Below are 16,357 nucleotides of genomic sequence, written 5' to 3'. Positions count from 1 at the left end.
TTTTATGCATTATATTTTTAGCACTCATAGAAACTCTGTGAGGTAGGTATAATTATTCCTTTCCTTTCACCATTTTTCTAATGAGAAATTAGAGGTACTAGTTATCTAGTAAATTTCACAAGTCATAGTAAATTACTGGTCAACATTAAAATTCAGTGACTGAGTGATTTTAAAACTAATGATTTTACTACTAGAAATATAAGTGTATTTAAGTATTTATGTTTTCGGCATACTAAGCAGTAACCATAGGTAAGACAAAATCTACACTCCTAAAGGAGCAAATATCTAAAGGAGAGATCTTTTGCAAGCAGGTCCTTAATGTTGAAGGAGTGACTCATGAATTCAGGAGATAGGGGCTGGAGCGGGTAGGGTGTTTGCCTTGCATGCGGCCGACCCAGGTTCAATTCCCAGCATCCCATATGGTCCTCTGAGCACCGCCAGGGGTAATTCCTGAGTGCAGAGCCAGGAGTGAGCCCTGTGCATTGCTGGGTGTGGCCCAAAAAGAAAAAAAAATGAATTCAAGAGATAATAAATCTTTTCATAAAGAGCAATACAAGAAAAGGGGGAAAATATATCATGGTATATGCAATGTACCATGGCCTTCACCATCTCAAAGAAAGCATCCTCCTTGCTGTTAAGTGATACTTTCTTTGAAATAAAATAGATTCTATTTGGAGAGTTTTAGGAAGGGGAAGATAAGGTGTGTGAGAGAGAGAATAACATGCTCAAGAGAGAATTCAGGCTTCTCCAAAGGTGGAGGGAGCCCTTTACACATCCCAGAATAAGACATGAAGGTACACACGTCAAGAGGGGAGATTCGGATGACACATGTGCTTGGGTGCCACATGTGCTCAGCCACAGGGCTCAAGCAGCACACGGGCTCAGGAAGCATATGTGCAAGTGATGCTTTTTAACTTCATTTTTTTACATTGCAGTCACAAGACTTTTTAAACACGGTCTTTCCATGGAAAATTAAATAAAACTGAGTAATCTTTTAATTCTCTGACAGTAAGGAAGATCCCATATCTTTTGCTACTTCAACTTCTACCAACATTTTAAACAGTGCAGTTCAAGTTTAGGTCTTAATTCATCTTTTGTCACCCTTTATTATTATAACTCTAGGAAATCACATCAAGTGCTAAACTTTGATAAAATGTCCTATCAATTGTGATCATCTGTCTCTGAGTTCCAGACACATACTTGATTTTATTGGTCTAACGGCATTTCAAACTTAGCATAACCATGATTGCATTCACTATTTTCTCCAAATAATCACTGACCAATTGAAACTAAAAACCTTTTCCTTCTCCAAATATTCCTTATCCCTATCCTCTATCTATTTGGTACCTCAATATCTCATTTTACTCCCACTGAGGTCACTGTCACTGTCACTGTCATCCTGTTGTTCATCCATTTGCTCGAGCAGGCACCAGTAACGTCTCCATTTTGAGACTTGTTACTGCTTTTGGCATATCGAATACGCCATGGCTAGCTTGCCAGGCTCTGCCCTGTGGGCAGGATACTCTAGGTAGCCAGGCTCTCAGAGAGGAATGGAGGAATCCAACCCGGGTCAGCTGCATGCAAGTCAAATGTCCTACCCACTGTGCTATCGCTCCAGCTCTCCGCTGAGGTAATTATGTCTTATTGGATTTGCATCCCAAACATTCTAAATTCATGAATCTTCTGTCACAGTCCTCTTCTAATCTACTGGATTGTCATTTCTTGACCTCACCTTAATCCCACCTACCATCATCTCTAATCTACAACATTACAATCCAATGTCTACAATACATCTTAGATAAGCCTCTAAAAAGTAGAGTCAAGTATGATAATTCTTTTACTGTTAAAAACCAATCAAAAGTTTTGATGTTTGTATGATAAAAAGCTACAGGCTTAATGAGCACTTTAACCAACTAGTTGTGACCAACTGCAGCAGCTTCCCCCCGCTCTAGATTATCTCCATTTGTAACCCTGTGCTTGCGACATTAGCTAACTTTCAACTCCTCAAATACATTGAATTTCGTCCCACTCCAGTCATAACTTGTTTTATGTCCTCCATTCTATCATTTTGTTCTGTAGCTTTCCTCTGATTTGCTGTGTTCTATTCTGTTGTGGTATGTTCTGTTCTATTTATATACTGTCACTTTCACTGTATCACTGTCACTGTCATCCCGTTGCTCATCAATTTGCTCGAGCGGGCACCAGTAACATCTCCATTGTGAGACTTGTTGTTACTGTTTTTGGCATATCAAATACAGCATGGGTAGCTTGCCAGGCTCTGCCATGTGGGCGAGATACTCTCGGTAGCTTGCCGGGCTCTCCGAGAGGGACAGAGGAATCGAACCTGGGTCGGCTGTGTGCAAGGCAAACACCCTACCCGCTGTGCTATCGCTCCAGTCCAGGGGCAAATCATGTTGCCTATTTTATGGTAGCTTTCTTTAACAACAGAAAGAACAGTAGATGAGACACCCTAGTAAATGCACTTGGCACTTACTGTAACACCCATTATCTCAATTATTTTAACTAATTGGAATTGTCTTTCTGAGTAGAATGGAAGTGGTGTAAGAGTATGGATTTATAGTTTCTGTTTGACATTATATCATTTGTGCCTAGTACTGTGATTTTTCAGCACAGAAGAAATCATGAGTATATGAAAAGCAGATGGAAAAAATATTTCCAAGAGAAATTGGGGAGAATCTGAAGATTTTATGCTTCGCTAGAGGAAAAGATTCACGTTTTTCATTTAGAATTCTATTTCACGATAACTTCAAGGATTCATGCAAAACCATTTTTTAAAATTTTTCATTAGTGTGGAAACCAGTTTAATATGGACCATCAGTCTCAAAATACCCTGTGGGGCACAGTATTAATGATCAAGTATTGGAAACTATGCAGTTCTGTGGCAATAACAACATTTTCAAGGAATGGCAGGAAATTCCTGTATAAAGCCAGAAGGAAACAGATCCACGTTCATTTTCCTGGGCATGAGAATTAAAGTAAAAAGCCTGGAAGCTCAATATCATTCCTTTTTCCACTGAGGAGAGGTAGCCATAGGGTTATGGAAACAACCTGAGTGAGTGAGAAAACAGGACAGTTTCTTCCCTATCTCTCACCATAAGGCAAACTCTATGAAATCTTCTGAGAGGAGGCTTCTGATATCCTTTTGTAGACAAGAATTTATAATGAGCCTCATTTCTGGGAGTTTGAGAGAACTATATTCACGAAGCTTCTATTAAACATACCATTAGAATATCAAACACATCTAACGATGACCCGGGCACTCACCATTTTCCTTAAAGACACGCTCTCGGATAGGCGTCACAGGGCGGTTCCTGAAGTGCTGGTCGTGCTCAACAAGGGCTTCTTTGATCAAGGGCAGTCCAGTTATAAGGACTGAATACATGTCGCCAAATTCCATGCTAATAACATTCCCATATTTCTTCACAAACTGAAAAACAGGTCAGTAGGCAGAGTTGAACATGCCCATGTCTACATGGGTGTGGCTGGATGAAAGGGACTGTAGAGAGGGGATTCTTGTGTGTGTTGGTGTGTAGTTACACCGTGATCTGAGGACAAACTTCTCCCTGTTATCCTTTCTCCCCTTTTCCTCTTGACCCAAATTTAATCTTGCTCCAGAGCATGAATATTCTTTATAACTTATCTATTCATGTAATCAAACAAAGAATTGAGTGATCCCTATTTTCCTAGAATGAGATAGGAAGCTATAACCTCAAGCATCCTAGAGAAGGTGAATGAAAAAGAATTCAGTGCAGGTCCTTGCCTGGGAAAACTCAGCTAAGTTTCATATAAGTATGGTGTAGCAAGAAGGAACTTCTCAGTAAACAATCTCTGTTTAATCTCAAGAAATGCTCCTCTGGGCTACATAGGTGCTATACAATAAAGAGTTGACAATAAATATAGTGTAGGAATGAGCACTGGAGTAAAGAATCTAGGTCTGGAGTATGTGCGACTCTTGGCTGCCTGGGGGCACTAGCTGTGGGGTCTTGACAAGTTGCTTCATTCCTTTTGAACCATTGCTCCCTAGCCACAAAAGGCTAAAATATTTTCTCCATGAAAGGGTTCTGTGAAGAAGAATGAGAGCAGAAAGTGAAAGGCACTTTGTTTTCTGGTGCCTGGCACACAGCCACATGCATCTCTGGAACAAGCCCTGTGAGCACAAGGAGGTGGACGCGCTGAAGGCAACAAAGAATGAGACCCCATGGTAGAAAATATGGAAGAAGGCTCAGTGGTCAGGATGGCCCTGGGTGCCATGTTGTTGAGCACCTCCACTTTGTATCTCATTTAATCTCGCAACCACCCTGGGACACCAATGCTTTTCTTGTTTTTCAGAAAAAGGCAGTGAGTGGTAGCCAGAGAAATGTAGCCAAAGTGGCCAAAGAGTTGAGGGTCAGAGGCAGTAAGCCAGGTCTTACGAAAGATTTGAGGCCAAGGACCTGCATGTGATGTTGCTCCCTATTCTTGGTGCTTAGTGAGCTTGTGCAAGCTAAGTGAGAATGAAAGGGAGCGGGAGAAGAGTATGAGAGAGAAAGAGGAAGAGGAAGAAAAGTGTGTCCGAACTACAGTTAAGCATGCAGTTAGGTGCAAGAGGGATTGCTGAGAGTGACTAGGTAGGGAGCAAACTCTTCTCTATGGGCTTGTCTATAGGCTTTGTATATGGGCTTTTTCCTGCAAACAGTGATTAGACACGGCTGAATTCTTTTTCCTGGCCAGATATCTCTGTCTCCCATCTCTATTCCCAAGCACAGACACTTTCCCATGTCGGTTCTAGCACCCAGAACTCCAATGTTTCCATCAGAGCAAACAAAATCACTTCAATCTCATTACACCATCCTGCTCCCACATCCAAAACCAAACCTGACCTCAATCCTTCCATTGTTTTTTGTTCCAGACTCTGCCAAAAATATGTTTTGTTTCTAAGGATAGTACGTCTGTCTTCCTAGGAAGGTTTGAGTCAAGGTTCCAACTCAAGATGATCTGTCTCTATAGTGCATGCCCTTGTTTTTCTTTTTCTTAAAAAATCAGGAAGATATCCCCATGAGTCAAGTGGATATTTTAGATTAAATTTTGGTGAATTCCTTGGTGAACATTGATGCTGTCTCCCAATTCTTTAATGTACTGTGCCATTCATCTTGCCAGTTGCTTGACATGTACATGAATCTAATCCTCAGAGAACACCTGAGAAGACTTTGTACAGTAAAATATACTGGGAAAGCATGTTAACATATAGTCCTTTAAAAGAATGATGGAAGGGAACAAGGATATCAAAATTTAATTGTTCAAGTGTGTAAATCAATCTTAACATCAGAAAGAAAATGGAAAAAGAATTGACATAGATGCTATGAAAGACAAAAGTAATGAGCAAATTTCATCTTAAGAAACCAAATCCAGCGCATGCTGGCATTTAACACATAAAATTTAGTAAAACAAAGGTTTAGAATAAGGAAAAATTAGAAGTAAGGTACTAGAGATATTAATGATAGTACCATGGTTACCAGAGACATAGAATTCAGATTGATTCTACTAAGAGCATTCTACATAAGTCCCTAAGCTTGAGTGTCAAGAAAACAAAAAAACAAGAGAGAAAAAAAAGAGTCTACAAATTCTTATCCAGCAGTAGTTTCCTTTGTATTATCACTAGAACAGAGAAACAGTGTATGCGTGTGGGGGTGTACACATTTATCATTGTACAGGAAAAAGAATGCATGTGTGTTTATGTTTCACTAGGGCTTTAACTTCTTCCCCCAATATGAATGCTGTATTTTTAAATTTCCTGGTTCTATTTCTAATGATTTCTATCAATAGGGAGTTCAACAAATGGTTCAGATTATATTTTATTACAAAAGAGTCCATAGGGCATGTATCAAAGTCCAGGAGATATATTGCTGGGTGTGGGGAGGGGGTGGAGGGAAAGAGAGCCTGAACTGCAGTGTTAGGAGTAAACATACAAAGAGAATACAACTCACACATGAAATTGCACTTTAAGACGTCCCAACGTAGGGGCAGGAGAGATAGTACAGCAGGGAAGGCACTTAGCTTGCACAGGACTGACCAGGCTTTGTTCCCTGGAAACACATATGGATCCCTGAACAACACCAGGAGGGATTTCTAAATACAGAGTCAGGAGTAAGTCCTGAGCTCTGCATCCACCCCCACAAAAAAATATTAAGAAGAAATGAAGCTCATAATCTAATGGAGCCTTCAGACAATCGATAAACCTTTAACTCATTACTATTTTGTTATTATAATTCATATTCTCATTATCACATTTTATGCTCTTTATTTAACATATATGTGTGATGATACTTCCTAAGTACTAGCTCAAATGACTTGCAAAGTGCTTTCCAATTAAAAACACAGTTCCATGATGGTCACTCAATACCTCTGTTGCAAACCACAACATCCAAAATGAGAGAGAGAGAGAGCGAGAGAGCGAGAGAGAGAGACAAAAGGGTATGCCCTGCTACAGAATCGGGCGGGGTGGGGGGGATTAGGTAAGGGTGGGGGGAGGCACACTGGGACCATTGGTGGTGGAGAATGAGCACCGGTGGAGGGACGGGTACTGAGCATTGTATGACTGAAACACAGGCAAGCAAGTTTGTAAGTCTGTAACTGTACCTCACGGTGATTCACTAATAAAAAATTAAAAAAAAACACCTCCCAGTTTTTCCAGATGTGATCAAAAAACATCAGTGATAGGGATACGTGTATATTCAGGGCACATCCTTAAATGAAAGTGTATTTCTTACTATCTTTCTTTTTCCCTTCCTCGTGGAAAAAAACATACATATAATGGTGTCCCCAGGACCCTTGGATCAGACAAAAGGAACTGGAGCTTTTAGAAAAAACTTTTGGAATAAGTACTTACACTAAGCTGGACTGTCTGCCTACATGTGGATTCATTTGTGAGAGAGAATTAAGTTTCAAACATTTCTTTTACACTGCTGAATTTTGAGGTCACTTCTTCAAGCAACCTTATATAACTATTTGTAAACTATTTATAACTGGTTACAAACAACTAGCATGGTTATTTGCTTTATTCCACTTTTTCCACTTTAGTCCAATAATATTTTCTCTTATTTAAATAAATCCTCTAAGTCATATAGTTATATAAGAGTGTAGAAGGTGGAAAATACAAAATAACTTTCCTTTTGGCATAAAAGGGGCCTGTTTCTTCACTGTGCTGTCCCTGTCTTAGCTCATGACACTTTGTCCCATTTGAAACTTTACTCCCCTAACTATTTGCCAAACATTCCTTTCAAGCTCAGTCCAATTTATTCCAAATCTTTTCCCCCTTTTATTCTATTGTTTTGTTGTTACACCCACCATGCGCAGGAATTACTTCTGGTTCTGTGTTGAGGACTCAGTCCTGGCAGGGTTCAGGGGACCATATGTGATGCTGGGGATCGAAGCAGGCCTGACACATATAAGGTAACCACCATCTCTCTGTTCTACGCCTCATGCCACCCATTTTACTTCAGAATCACACAAGAAATAATCCCCAGAGTTTCCAATTTACTAACTTTCGATTTCACATTTGGTAACCAAAGTGAACTCATTCCACTACAAGTATTTTAAATCACACAGTGTTTTAAAAACTTAAAAAAAATATTTTTGGCTCAAGTGGTGAAGTTTTGCATGAGTGAGGTCTGGGTTAAGGCCGTTGCCTGGTTCTCAATGTCAAGTGACCCCCAACTCATCTCTGTGGGTGGACATAACCAATGACAACCATAGCAATAACACTGCCAATGAAATACTAAGGGCCATCCTATGTAAAGTAAAATCGAACATCTCTGATGAAAATTTTTGAGCCGGGTATTGGATTCCAGCCTTGGTTTCATCACTAGTCTATTCTATGTCTAGTCATTTCTATGTTGGTGGTAAAATAAGAGAACACAACACACTTTCTATTCCGGACAAGATTGAATCAAATTATTTTATTCCTCTTCCTACTCTTGATATAAATGGGTGTAGACAAAAGAAACTCTAGGAAATATAGCCCACCCCTTAGTCAATATGCAAAAGAGATGATGTAATATTACAGAGCTTCGTAGCTGTTTAACCCCTCTGGAGTCAGACATCATAAAAAAGAAGTCTCCCTCACCCTCCTGGGGCTGCAGCTCCTGTGGGTGAAAACCTGACACACCAGAGTCTGCAGCAGCAAGCTGATCTCTCTCCCTCCCGAGACTGAGAGCTGAATAGCAGCATCCACCCCTGAACTTTGCAAAGAGCCTCTCTGGAGGACAATGGGGAATAATTTGGATTTGTATATCTGAAAATAAAGATGGGATCAGGGAGGAGGAGGGAGAGGGGAAGGGAGAGACAGAGAGAGGAGAGAGAGAGAGCAGGAGAGAGAAAGAGAGAAAGAGGAAGAAGGGGAGAGAGAAAGAAAGAGAAACAGAGAGAGAGAGGGGGAGAGAGGAGTGAGGTTAAGATGAATGCCTGGCATTGCAGCTGCTCCTGGTTTGATCCCTGGCACTCCATATGGCCACTCTAGTGCTCTCTCTCAGATTCCTGAAACTGAGCCCAGTGTAGCTCTGGGACCTGGGACGTAGACCCAAACAAAGACAGACACAGAAGAAATAAGGGTGCATTCCTTTCCATAAGACAGATACGGTTAGGGGTGTGGCTTCTATCTGCCTGGCAGTAAGGAAGAGACTCCAGTATCCAGAGGGATCCCTGCCATTTAGCCCCATTTTCCATCTTTTCAGCCTGTGCTAACCGAGAAAGCGAAGACCAGACAGAGGGGATACTTTATTGCCTACACTGACCTCCAGCATTCGGAAATATGCAGGTTGATTGCCTGATGGAATAAAAAGTTAACACCTTGTCTGATAACACAGCATAAAAATTGTTCTCTAAATAGTCGAAGTTACTTGCTGCAGCAAGAACAAGGGGAACTCCAGCTTAGGAATTTTCTTACGAATTACTGGTGAGTTAACACCAGTCCCGAGGTGATGCAGATGTTGGAATTGTAAAGGTGCTAAAGTTGTGGTTTAAATATGTCTTGATGAACAACTGCAACACACTCATAAGAAGGCAAAACTTTCTACATATATGTGCATAAGAATATAAGAAACGTTTTAGAACTAAAAATGCAACTTAAGCAAAAACTCAACTGTAGTTTAGTAATAACGGGGAAAAAAAGAAGAATTAATTACAATGAAAACAGATCAATGGAAAGTATCTAATCTAAACAAGAGATAAAACATACGGTGGGGGGGAAGATATGGATCCGCAGGACTCAGGTAAGAGAAACCAAGGGCCTAATATTTCTAACATTTGGGTGCAAAGCGTCCTCAAAGAAACAGTATAAAGTAAAAATATTTGAAGAAATAATAACAATGAGTTCTCAAATTTGGTAAAAGACTCCCTGCAGATCCTATTTCGTGAATGAAGTCAATCAACAAATACACAGACAGAGCAATGAGACAGGGGCAATAGTCCAGCAGATAGGGCACTTGCTGTGCACGTGACCAACCTGACTATCCCCTACACCCCAGAGGGTCCCCCAAGCACTGTCAGGAGTGGCCCTTGAACACTAAGCCAAGAGGAAGCCCTGAATGCTGTAAGGTGTAGCCCCAAAACCAAAAGAAAAAAGGAAAACCAAGAGGCTGGAGCAATAGCACAGCGGGTAGGGCGTTTGCCTTGCGCGGGGCCGACCCGGGTTCGATTCCCAGCATCCCATATGGTCCCCCGAGCACCGCCAGGAGTAATTCCCGAGTGCAGAGCCAGAAGTAACCCCTGAGCATTGCTGGGTGTGACCCAAAAAGAAAAATAAATAAAAAGGAAAACCAAAACCAACCAACAAAAGCCCACAGTGTAATCAGGTCAATAAAAATTAAAAGCAAAGGACGTTTCCAGAGAGCAGGTCGAGTGAAAGAAGGCTGGCACGCTTGCATCGTTCGTCATTAGGAAGTTACCGCTTAGTCCGATTTCACTTTTCCAAAGACTCTGCCAGCCAGGGTGGGGCTCCCCCTGGGTCAGCAGGTCTCGGCCTTAGCACCTGCTGCATCCTCCAGCCCCGGGACCCTGGAATAGCCTGGCCCTGCAGGTCAAGGCCAAGACGCGTCCCCTTTCCCCCTCTAGCGGCTCCTACCTGCTGAATGTGCAAGTGCGACTGCGCAAAGTCCACCTGGAAGAAGTTTCCCAGGATGGGCCAGCGCGGGGGCCCCGGTGGGCAGTTCTGGGGGCGCCGCTTTCTGAAGAAATAAGCAAAGAACAGGAAGGCGACAGCGCCCAGCAGGAGGGTGCGCGCGTGGAGCACGGTCCAGAGCGCGGTCACCAGGGAAACCATGGCCGGGCGCGCGCCTGCGACGTCCAGTGGCTCTGCTCTCTGTCTGAGGTCTGAGCAGGGGACAGTCCCTGCTGTCACAGCCACCCTGCTGCCCCTCCCTGTCCCGCCCCTTTCCGCTCCCCGTGGGAGCTTGGCTCTGCAGTGCGCGTGCCCAGACGGCCCCGGTCCCAGCGCTGCGCGGCGGCTGGGTCCCAGACCCGAGACCCTCTCCAGCTGCTCCTGGGCGCCCACCGGCCGCCACAGCCCCCCTGCCGCTGGGGCGCCTAGGAAAACTCGCCCAAGTCTGGGCAACACTTTTTTTTTTTTTTCCTGGACTCGGGGACTTCCCAGCGCCTTCCTTGTTTCTGAGGCACCAGATGTTTCTGGGCGTTTGGATGAGCAGAAAGTGGTGTTGCTTCATTCTGACCCTCTGACTCATGAGCTCTTCTGGGTCCTTCCCCAGCGGGATGGAGGACCAGATACACGGGTTATAAACAAACCCTGGCCGTGTAAACGTCTCTCTAATGTTTCCAAGCTCCTAGCAGAGAGCCTGGGCCTGGGAAGGGTTTAATTAACAGGGAAGGGCGTTGCTTCCTCCTGCCAGTGGTTTGCTGAGATTCTTGTTTTACGAGCTCTGAGTCCCAAACTTACTCTAGTTTCTACCATCCGCCGGGGTTTCACTCCTCCTCCCGCCTCCCACAGCCTGTGCGATCATGTGCAGGCCTCCCTCTATCTCACCACAGATGATAAATGGAAACATAACTTAGATCTGGAAACACCACACACACACACACACACACACACACTCACACACACACTCACACACACACACACACACACACACACACTCACACACACACACACACACACACACACACACACACACCACGCTCCACGGCTTAAAATCTTGAAAACAAACCCCAAACAGAAGTTCAGTTCCACTAAGTTAAAAATGCAAATGAGCAGAGGCATTTGGGTTAATATTTTTAGATGTAAGAAAATTTATGAAAAGTATTTTGCAGGGAGGTGCATATATAATACGCATACCTAGGGTTTAAGGAATGGTTTGGATTTTTTGTTCTAAAGGAAAACAGCACAAAAGTTTATCACTGAATAGGTGAATATTGGCATTGGTGTTCAGTATTACTTTGTACTTTTCCTTCTTATTTTCTCTGGGTTCACTGACCTATTCTGAGAACAGAAAGGAAGACAGGAAAAGAAAATGAGAGAGAGAGAGAAGGAGAGGGACAGAAGAGGTGACATTATATACAAATTAGTTTTCTATCAAGTACCACAAAGGAAATTTAAAGCAACTAAATGTAATATTAATTACATCATGAGAGAAATTACAATACCACTCCTTCTAAGACTTATGTGCCACATGAATTCCTCAATAAATTGATAATTCATTAACAGGTTAATTTCAACTGTAATTCTAATTATAGCAATCAAGTGATTTTTTCCCAACATAAATGAAAACCTGTTTTGCAAAACATGCCTATCTAGACAAGTAACACTCTGTAAATATTAAAAAGTAATTTAGATAAAGAGGTTTGAGATGAAATTAAGGCATACTTTTGAACCAGCTATACTGATTTATTTGAAATTTTCTTGTAAAAATTAGGATACTTTGATATTTGAAAGTAGGGAGCAGTGTCAGCCCTGAGAGGTTCAGGGTTTATTACTGACTGTCCTGGGGGTAGGGATGGAAGGGTTGACCACAGTGATATATGGCTACCTTTCATGGCACCAGGGAGAAAGCCCAGGTTGTCAGGGGAAGAAACAGAATAGGAAAATAACAAATGCCTAAAGGCAACCTAAATTGAGAATAATTCTTTCAGTAGTTCTGAAGGTTGGAACTGAGGGAGGGGAAGGTCCCCTGGGACAATTCGAGAAGGAAACTGACGTCTGGTGGAGGCTGGGTGCTGGAAAGTCTCGTGTGTGAAATCTTACTGATCCCAGTTTATAAACCATGGTGTCCAAAACAATTTTTAAAAATAAGCTGAGCAATTCACAGTAAGAAATATAAAAGAAGAAAAGAATCAGTTCTGAAGAGGTATGTTATTCATGTCGGATAGTTTGTTTTGTTTTCATGCTATACAATTAAACCGTCATTTTGATATTTGCCAACATGTTTTTATAAATGCAAATTCTATATTACTAAGCTTTTAAAAGAGCCAAGGAAGAACTTTTTTTAAGTATAACTGAAGATATTATTGCCAAGCAGATCTGTATGACAGAGATTTTGAGAGAAATTCATCAGAATGGAGGAAAATGTATGTCAGGAATTCATATCTAAATAAAAACAAGAAAAATGTCAGAGAAGAAAAAATTAAAATAAAAACAAATACTTTTTTTTTTACTTTAGGGACTAGGCAGCTCCCAAGCAAGACTCAGGGACTCACTGCTCAGTGTCAGGGCCTGAGGAGCTGGAGTTGTGCAGGGGCGATGACCCCACAATGCCAGACTGCAGTGCTGGGGACTTGGGTTGGGGGTGAGTGCAGAAGTTTCATGCAGTGACTGTGAACTCATAAGGACTGCACGCCCCAAGCTTTATCTCTTTATCCTAGTCTCTCATTTCCATTTGCAGGTAACGGGTAATCATTCATTTTTAAAAAGCTTTGGGGGAGGGAGTAAGGTGCACTGGTGATGGGTGCTCTGTTGGGGTTATGCTCATGAGAAAGCATTATTAATAGAATTGAAGACAAAAAAAACATAAAATCAATTATGAAAGAACTTATAAAAGAATAAAAAATGAAAATAATGCGAATGTCGGGATAAAAAGGGGCAAATTAGAGAAAGATCTATAACAAACTTGCAAGACGAATGAAGTCACACATTTGTCTGAAGGTAGGTTTGGGCTAGTTAGGAATGAATGTTGGAAATTCCAGGGCAGCCAATTAAGTAAAAAAGGAAATAAAATTAATGTGTTCACTTGTCACTTGTATCACTTGTCATTCCGTTGATCTTCGATTTGCTCAAGCAGGCACCAGAAACATCTCCATTTGTTCCTGTCGAGTGCTAGTGTAGCCCAATGATATTTGCTTGCTCCAGGAACAGGAAGAGCCTCAAACTGTTCGTTCAGGGTTTTGACGAAGAAGTCTGACCATCTTGTTGGTGTTAATATGTTAAGATAGAAAAAATGGAACAATATAAAATGCTCTGTTTAGGGGCCGGAGCGATAGCACAGTGGGTAGGGCGTTTGCCTTGCACGCGGCTGACCTGGGTTCGATCCCCGGCATCCCATATGGTCCCCCAAGCACTGCCAGGAGTAATTCCTGAGTGCAAAGCCAGGAGTAACCCCTGAGCATCGCTGGGTGTGACCCAAAAAAAAAGCAAAAAAAAATGCTCTGTTTAAACTAGAGAAGGCAGAAAAAGGAGTGAATAATACAAAAGAAAACAAAAATCAAGAATAGTGAATAGAGAACAGTAACATATATATATACATATATATGTATAGCTAAGTATATCAATTTGTCAACAATCACTAAGTATTAAGATTCCAATACACTAACATATTCTGCCAGAGTGATAAAAATCCTAAAACTCTTTCAGATTGCTATTAATGTGTGGAAACACAATTGTTCATGTTTATGCCCTCCAACTTAGCTGCAGTCACCTATTAGTTTTGATAATTTTTAAGCTGTGTGTGCAATCTCTAGGGTTTATATAACAATTTCATCTTCTATTAGAGATATGTTTAGTTACACAATCACTCTATCACTATATCACTGTCATCTCATTGTTCATCGATTTGCTGGAGCGGGTGCCAGTAATGTCTCCATTCGTCCCTGCCCTGAGATTTTAGCAGCCTTACCTTACTTGTCCTTCCCAATAGTGCATTATTGCAGACTATTTAGGGTCATGGGAATTTTACTGTTGTTACTGTTTTTGGCATATGGAATACACCACAGGGAGCTTGCCAGGCTCTGCCATGCAGGCAGGACAATCTCAGTAGCTTGCCAGGCTTTCCAAGAGGGATGGAGAATGTATATAAAAGAATACAAGAAAGTATGTTAAAACCAAACACATATTTGCTACTTTAGGTACATCAGTGGGCTAGACTATAAGAGTTCGCGAGGCCACAAATGCGGCCACGGGCTTCCAGGAGCTTTGTTTTATAGTTTATTTTTTTTGTTTATCTTATTTGTTTTATATCTTTTGTTTTTAAAAAATAAAATAAAACTAGTTACACAATAGAAAGACAAAATACATAGGAACAAAAATTCAAAGACACAAAAGACCTTATTGCAAATAACTATGTTTGAAAGAAATGAAATTAGAAACAAATAAATAGAAAAACATATGACATTAATTATTAGACAATAACTGTAGGTTAACACTGGTTTGTCCTTTCTCCCTTGCTACAGAGAGCTTAGGTTTTTGGGGTTGCATCCATCACAGTGCTCCTGAGTCACTCCCATTCATTTTTTTAATCTGTAACCGCTTCTCTGTGCTCTCTTCACCAACCAGTTAATCAGCTTTTTCCCCTAATAAGACTCTGTTAACTTGTAAGGTCAGATTCCTCAGAAGTCTATGATTTTATATGTATGAGTGAAATATTGCCTTTCTCCTCTCCTTATGTCTTTTGAATAATTTACTTTAAAGCAATGTCTTTTTTGTATAGACACAGGAAAACAGTTAATATTTTGCTTTTGAAACTTGGGAGTAAATTGCCTCCAAACACTGCACTCTGGGACATCTGCTTCCTTGACTTAAGCCTCAGTTGCCTTTAGCACTTCAAAGCAGGGTCCCGACGAGGGACTGAATAGACCCAGGGCAAGCTGTGAGCTACCCTGGCATCTAAATGAGCCAGGCCAAAATGCCACGATACTCAACTATATTCTGAGATCATGGTCATGGACAAATGCTGTCGTGATCCAAGAGTAAGGACGAGATAAGGACCCTCCTAGGGATAGGAAAGACTAATTTGGCCTGAGCACTGTAGTCTGAGATCGAGATGACCCCAGGAGAGCAATTCTATAAGCTTAGTGTATGTCTTATTAGGTCCATACAAAATAATTAATATTATGAATGCCTACATGTTAGTTGGACAAGGAGAGAAGAAACGAACCCATGGGATTCTGCTCTTGGGTTGGTCATCCTGCTGAAAGAGGATCTGTCCTAAAAGAAGCATCTCCTGAGGGAAAGAACTTTACCCCTATTAATTGTGACCACATCAATGTGTAAGCCCCAACCCCTCATGCTTGGGGATTTAATTAGACTTTAAGAAGGAGCTGGGGGGATTCAGAGCCAGGAGGAGAAGAATGAGAGAGGCAGAAGGAGAATGAAGTGGGATCGAGAAGGAGAAGGAAGTAGCATGGGGGAGGAAGAAGCAGGAGGAGAATCAGAGTAGAATGGAGATGGGAGTGAATAAACTGCAACTGAGACCAACCAGCCTGGCCCTCATTCCTTCCTTCGCTGCCTATCGCCATCGACCTCCCCAGGGTGGGGGAAGCGGCCTGAGACTACTGAAAGTGGTGAGAGAGATAGAGAGCTGAGGCATGAGGCCCCTTTGGTAATTTATTTTTAGTAAATACACAAATTTACGGAGTCTCTTGCCCTCATGCCTGGCTGTCTTCCCCGGGGCCCTTCAGAGGGGATGGGCTCCAGCATCCCTCCCCACCCGGAGCAGAGCTCCCGGCAGCCAAAGACCACCAGAACCTAGCTACAGCCATGCTCGAGGTCCCCCTCCACACGTTCCGACCTGCCTCATGCATGAAGGTACCGGCAGAGGAACCCAGGTGTGTGTAATCCCATCAACGGCCAACATCCAGAGAGAGACTTAAAAGCAAGCTCTCAGAAGCTCCGCCCGTGCGATATCTTGTAGCCTACTTCTCCCTCTGGGAGAAACTGGCAAGTTTCTGAGAGTTTCCTGCCCACATGGAACAGCCTTGCAAGCTTCCCAGGTGTATTCATATGCTAAGTCCAGTAACAAGCTGGATCTCATTCCCCTGAAAGAGCCCCCAGTGCGACATCACTGGGAAGGCTGAGTCTAGATAGACTTCTAAGATATCAGGGAAAGGACTAAATGAGAAGTTACTGAGCCCGCCCGAGAAATCG

General features: G+C 42.1%; 1 protein-coding gene across 1 annotated transcript in view; it reads right to left on the bottom strand.

The window, feature by feature from the left end:
• Window positions 1–10,357, bottom strand: part of LOC101547951 (cytochrome P450 2J2-like) — a 34,064-nt gene extending 23,707 nt beyond the window's left edge. The window contains exons 1-2 of the mRNA XM_004607298.3: window positions 10,118–10,357; window positions 3,286–3,448 (exon numbers count right to left, since the gene is read on the bottom strand). Coding sequence (XP_004607355.3) covers window positions 3,286–3,448; window positions 10,118–10,315 — 361 coding nt within the window. The 5' untranslated portion in view covers window positions 10,316–10,357. The remainder of the gene's footprint in view (window positions 1–3,285; window positions 3,449–10,117) is intronic.
• Window positions 10,358–16,357: the final 6,000 nt, after the last annotated feature.

Source organism: Sorex araneus, chromosome 5 (genome assembly GCF_027595985.1).
Source record: "Sorex araneus isolate mSorAra2 chromosome 5, mSorAra2.pri, whole genome shotgun sequence".
Classification (NCBI taxonomy): Eukaryota; Metazoa; Chordata; class Mammalia; order Eulipotyphla; family Soricidae; genus Sorex; species Sorex araneus.
The sequence above is the reverse complement of the archived record's forward strand: the minus strand, read 5'-3'. Positions and strand labels throughout refer to the sequence as shown.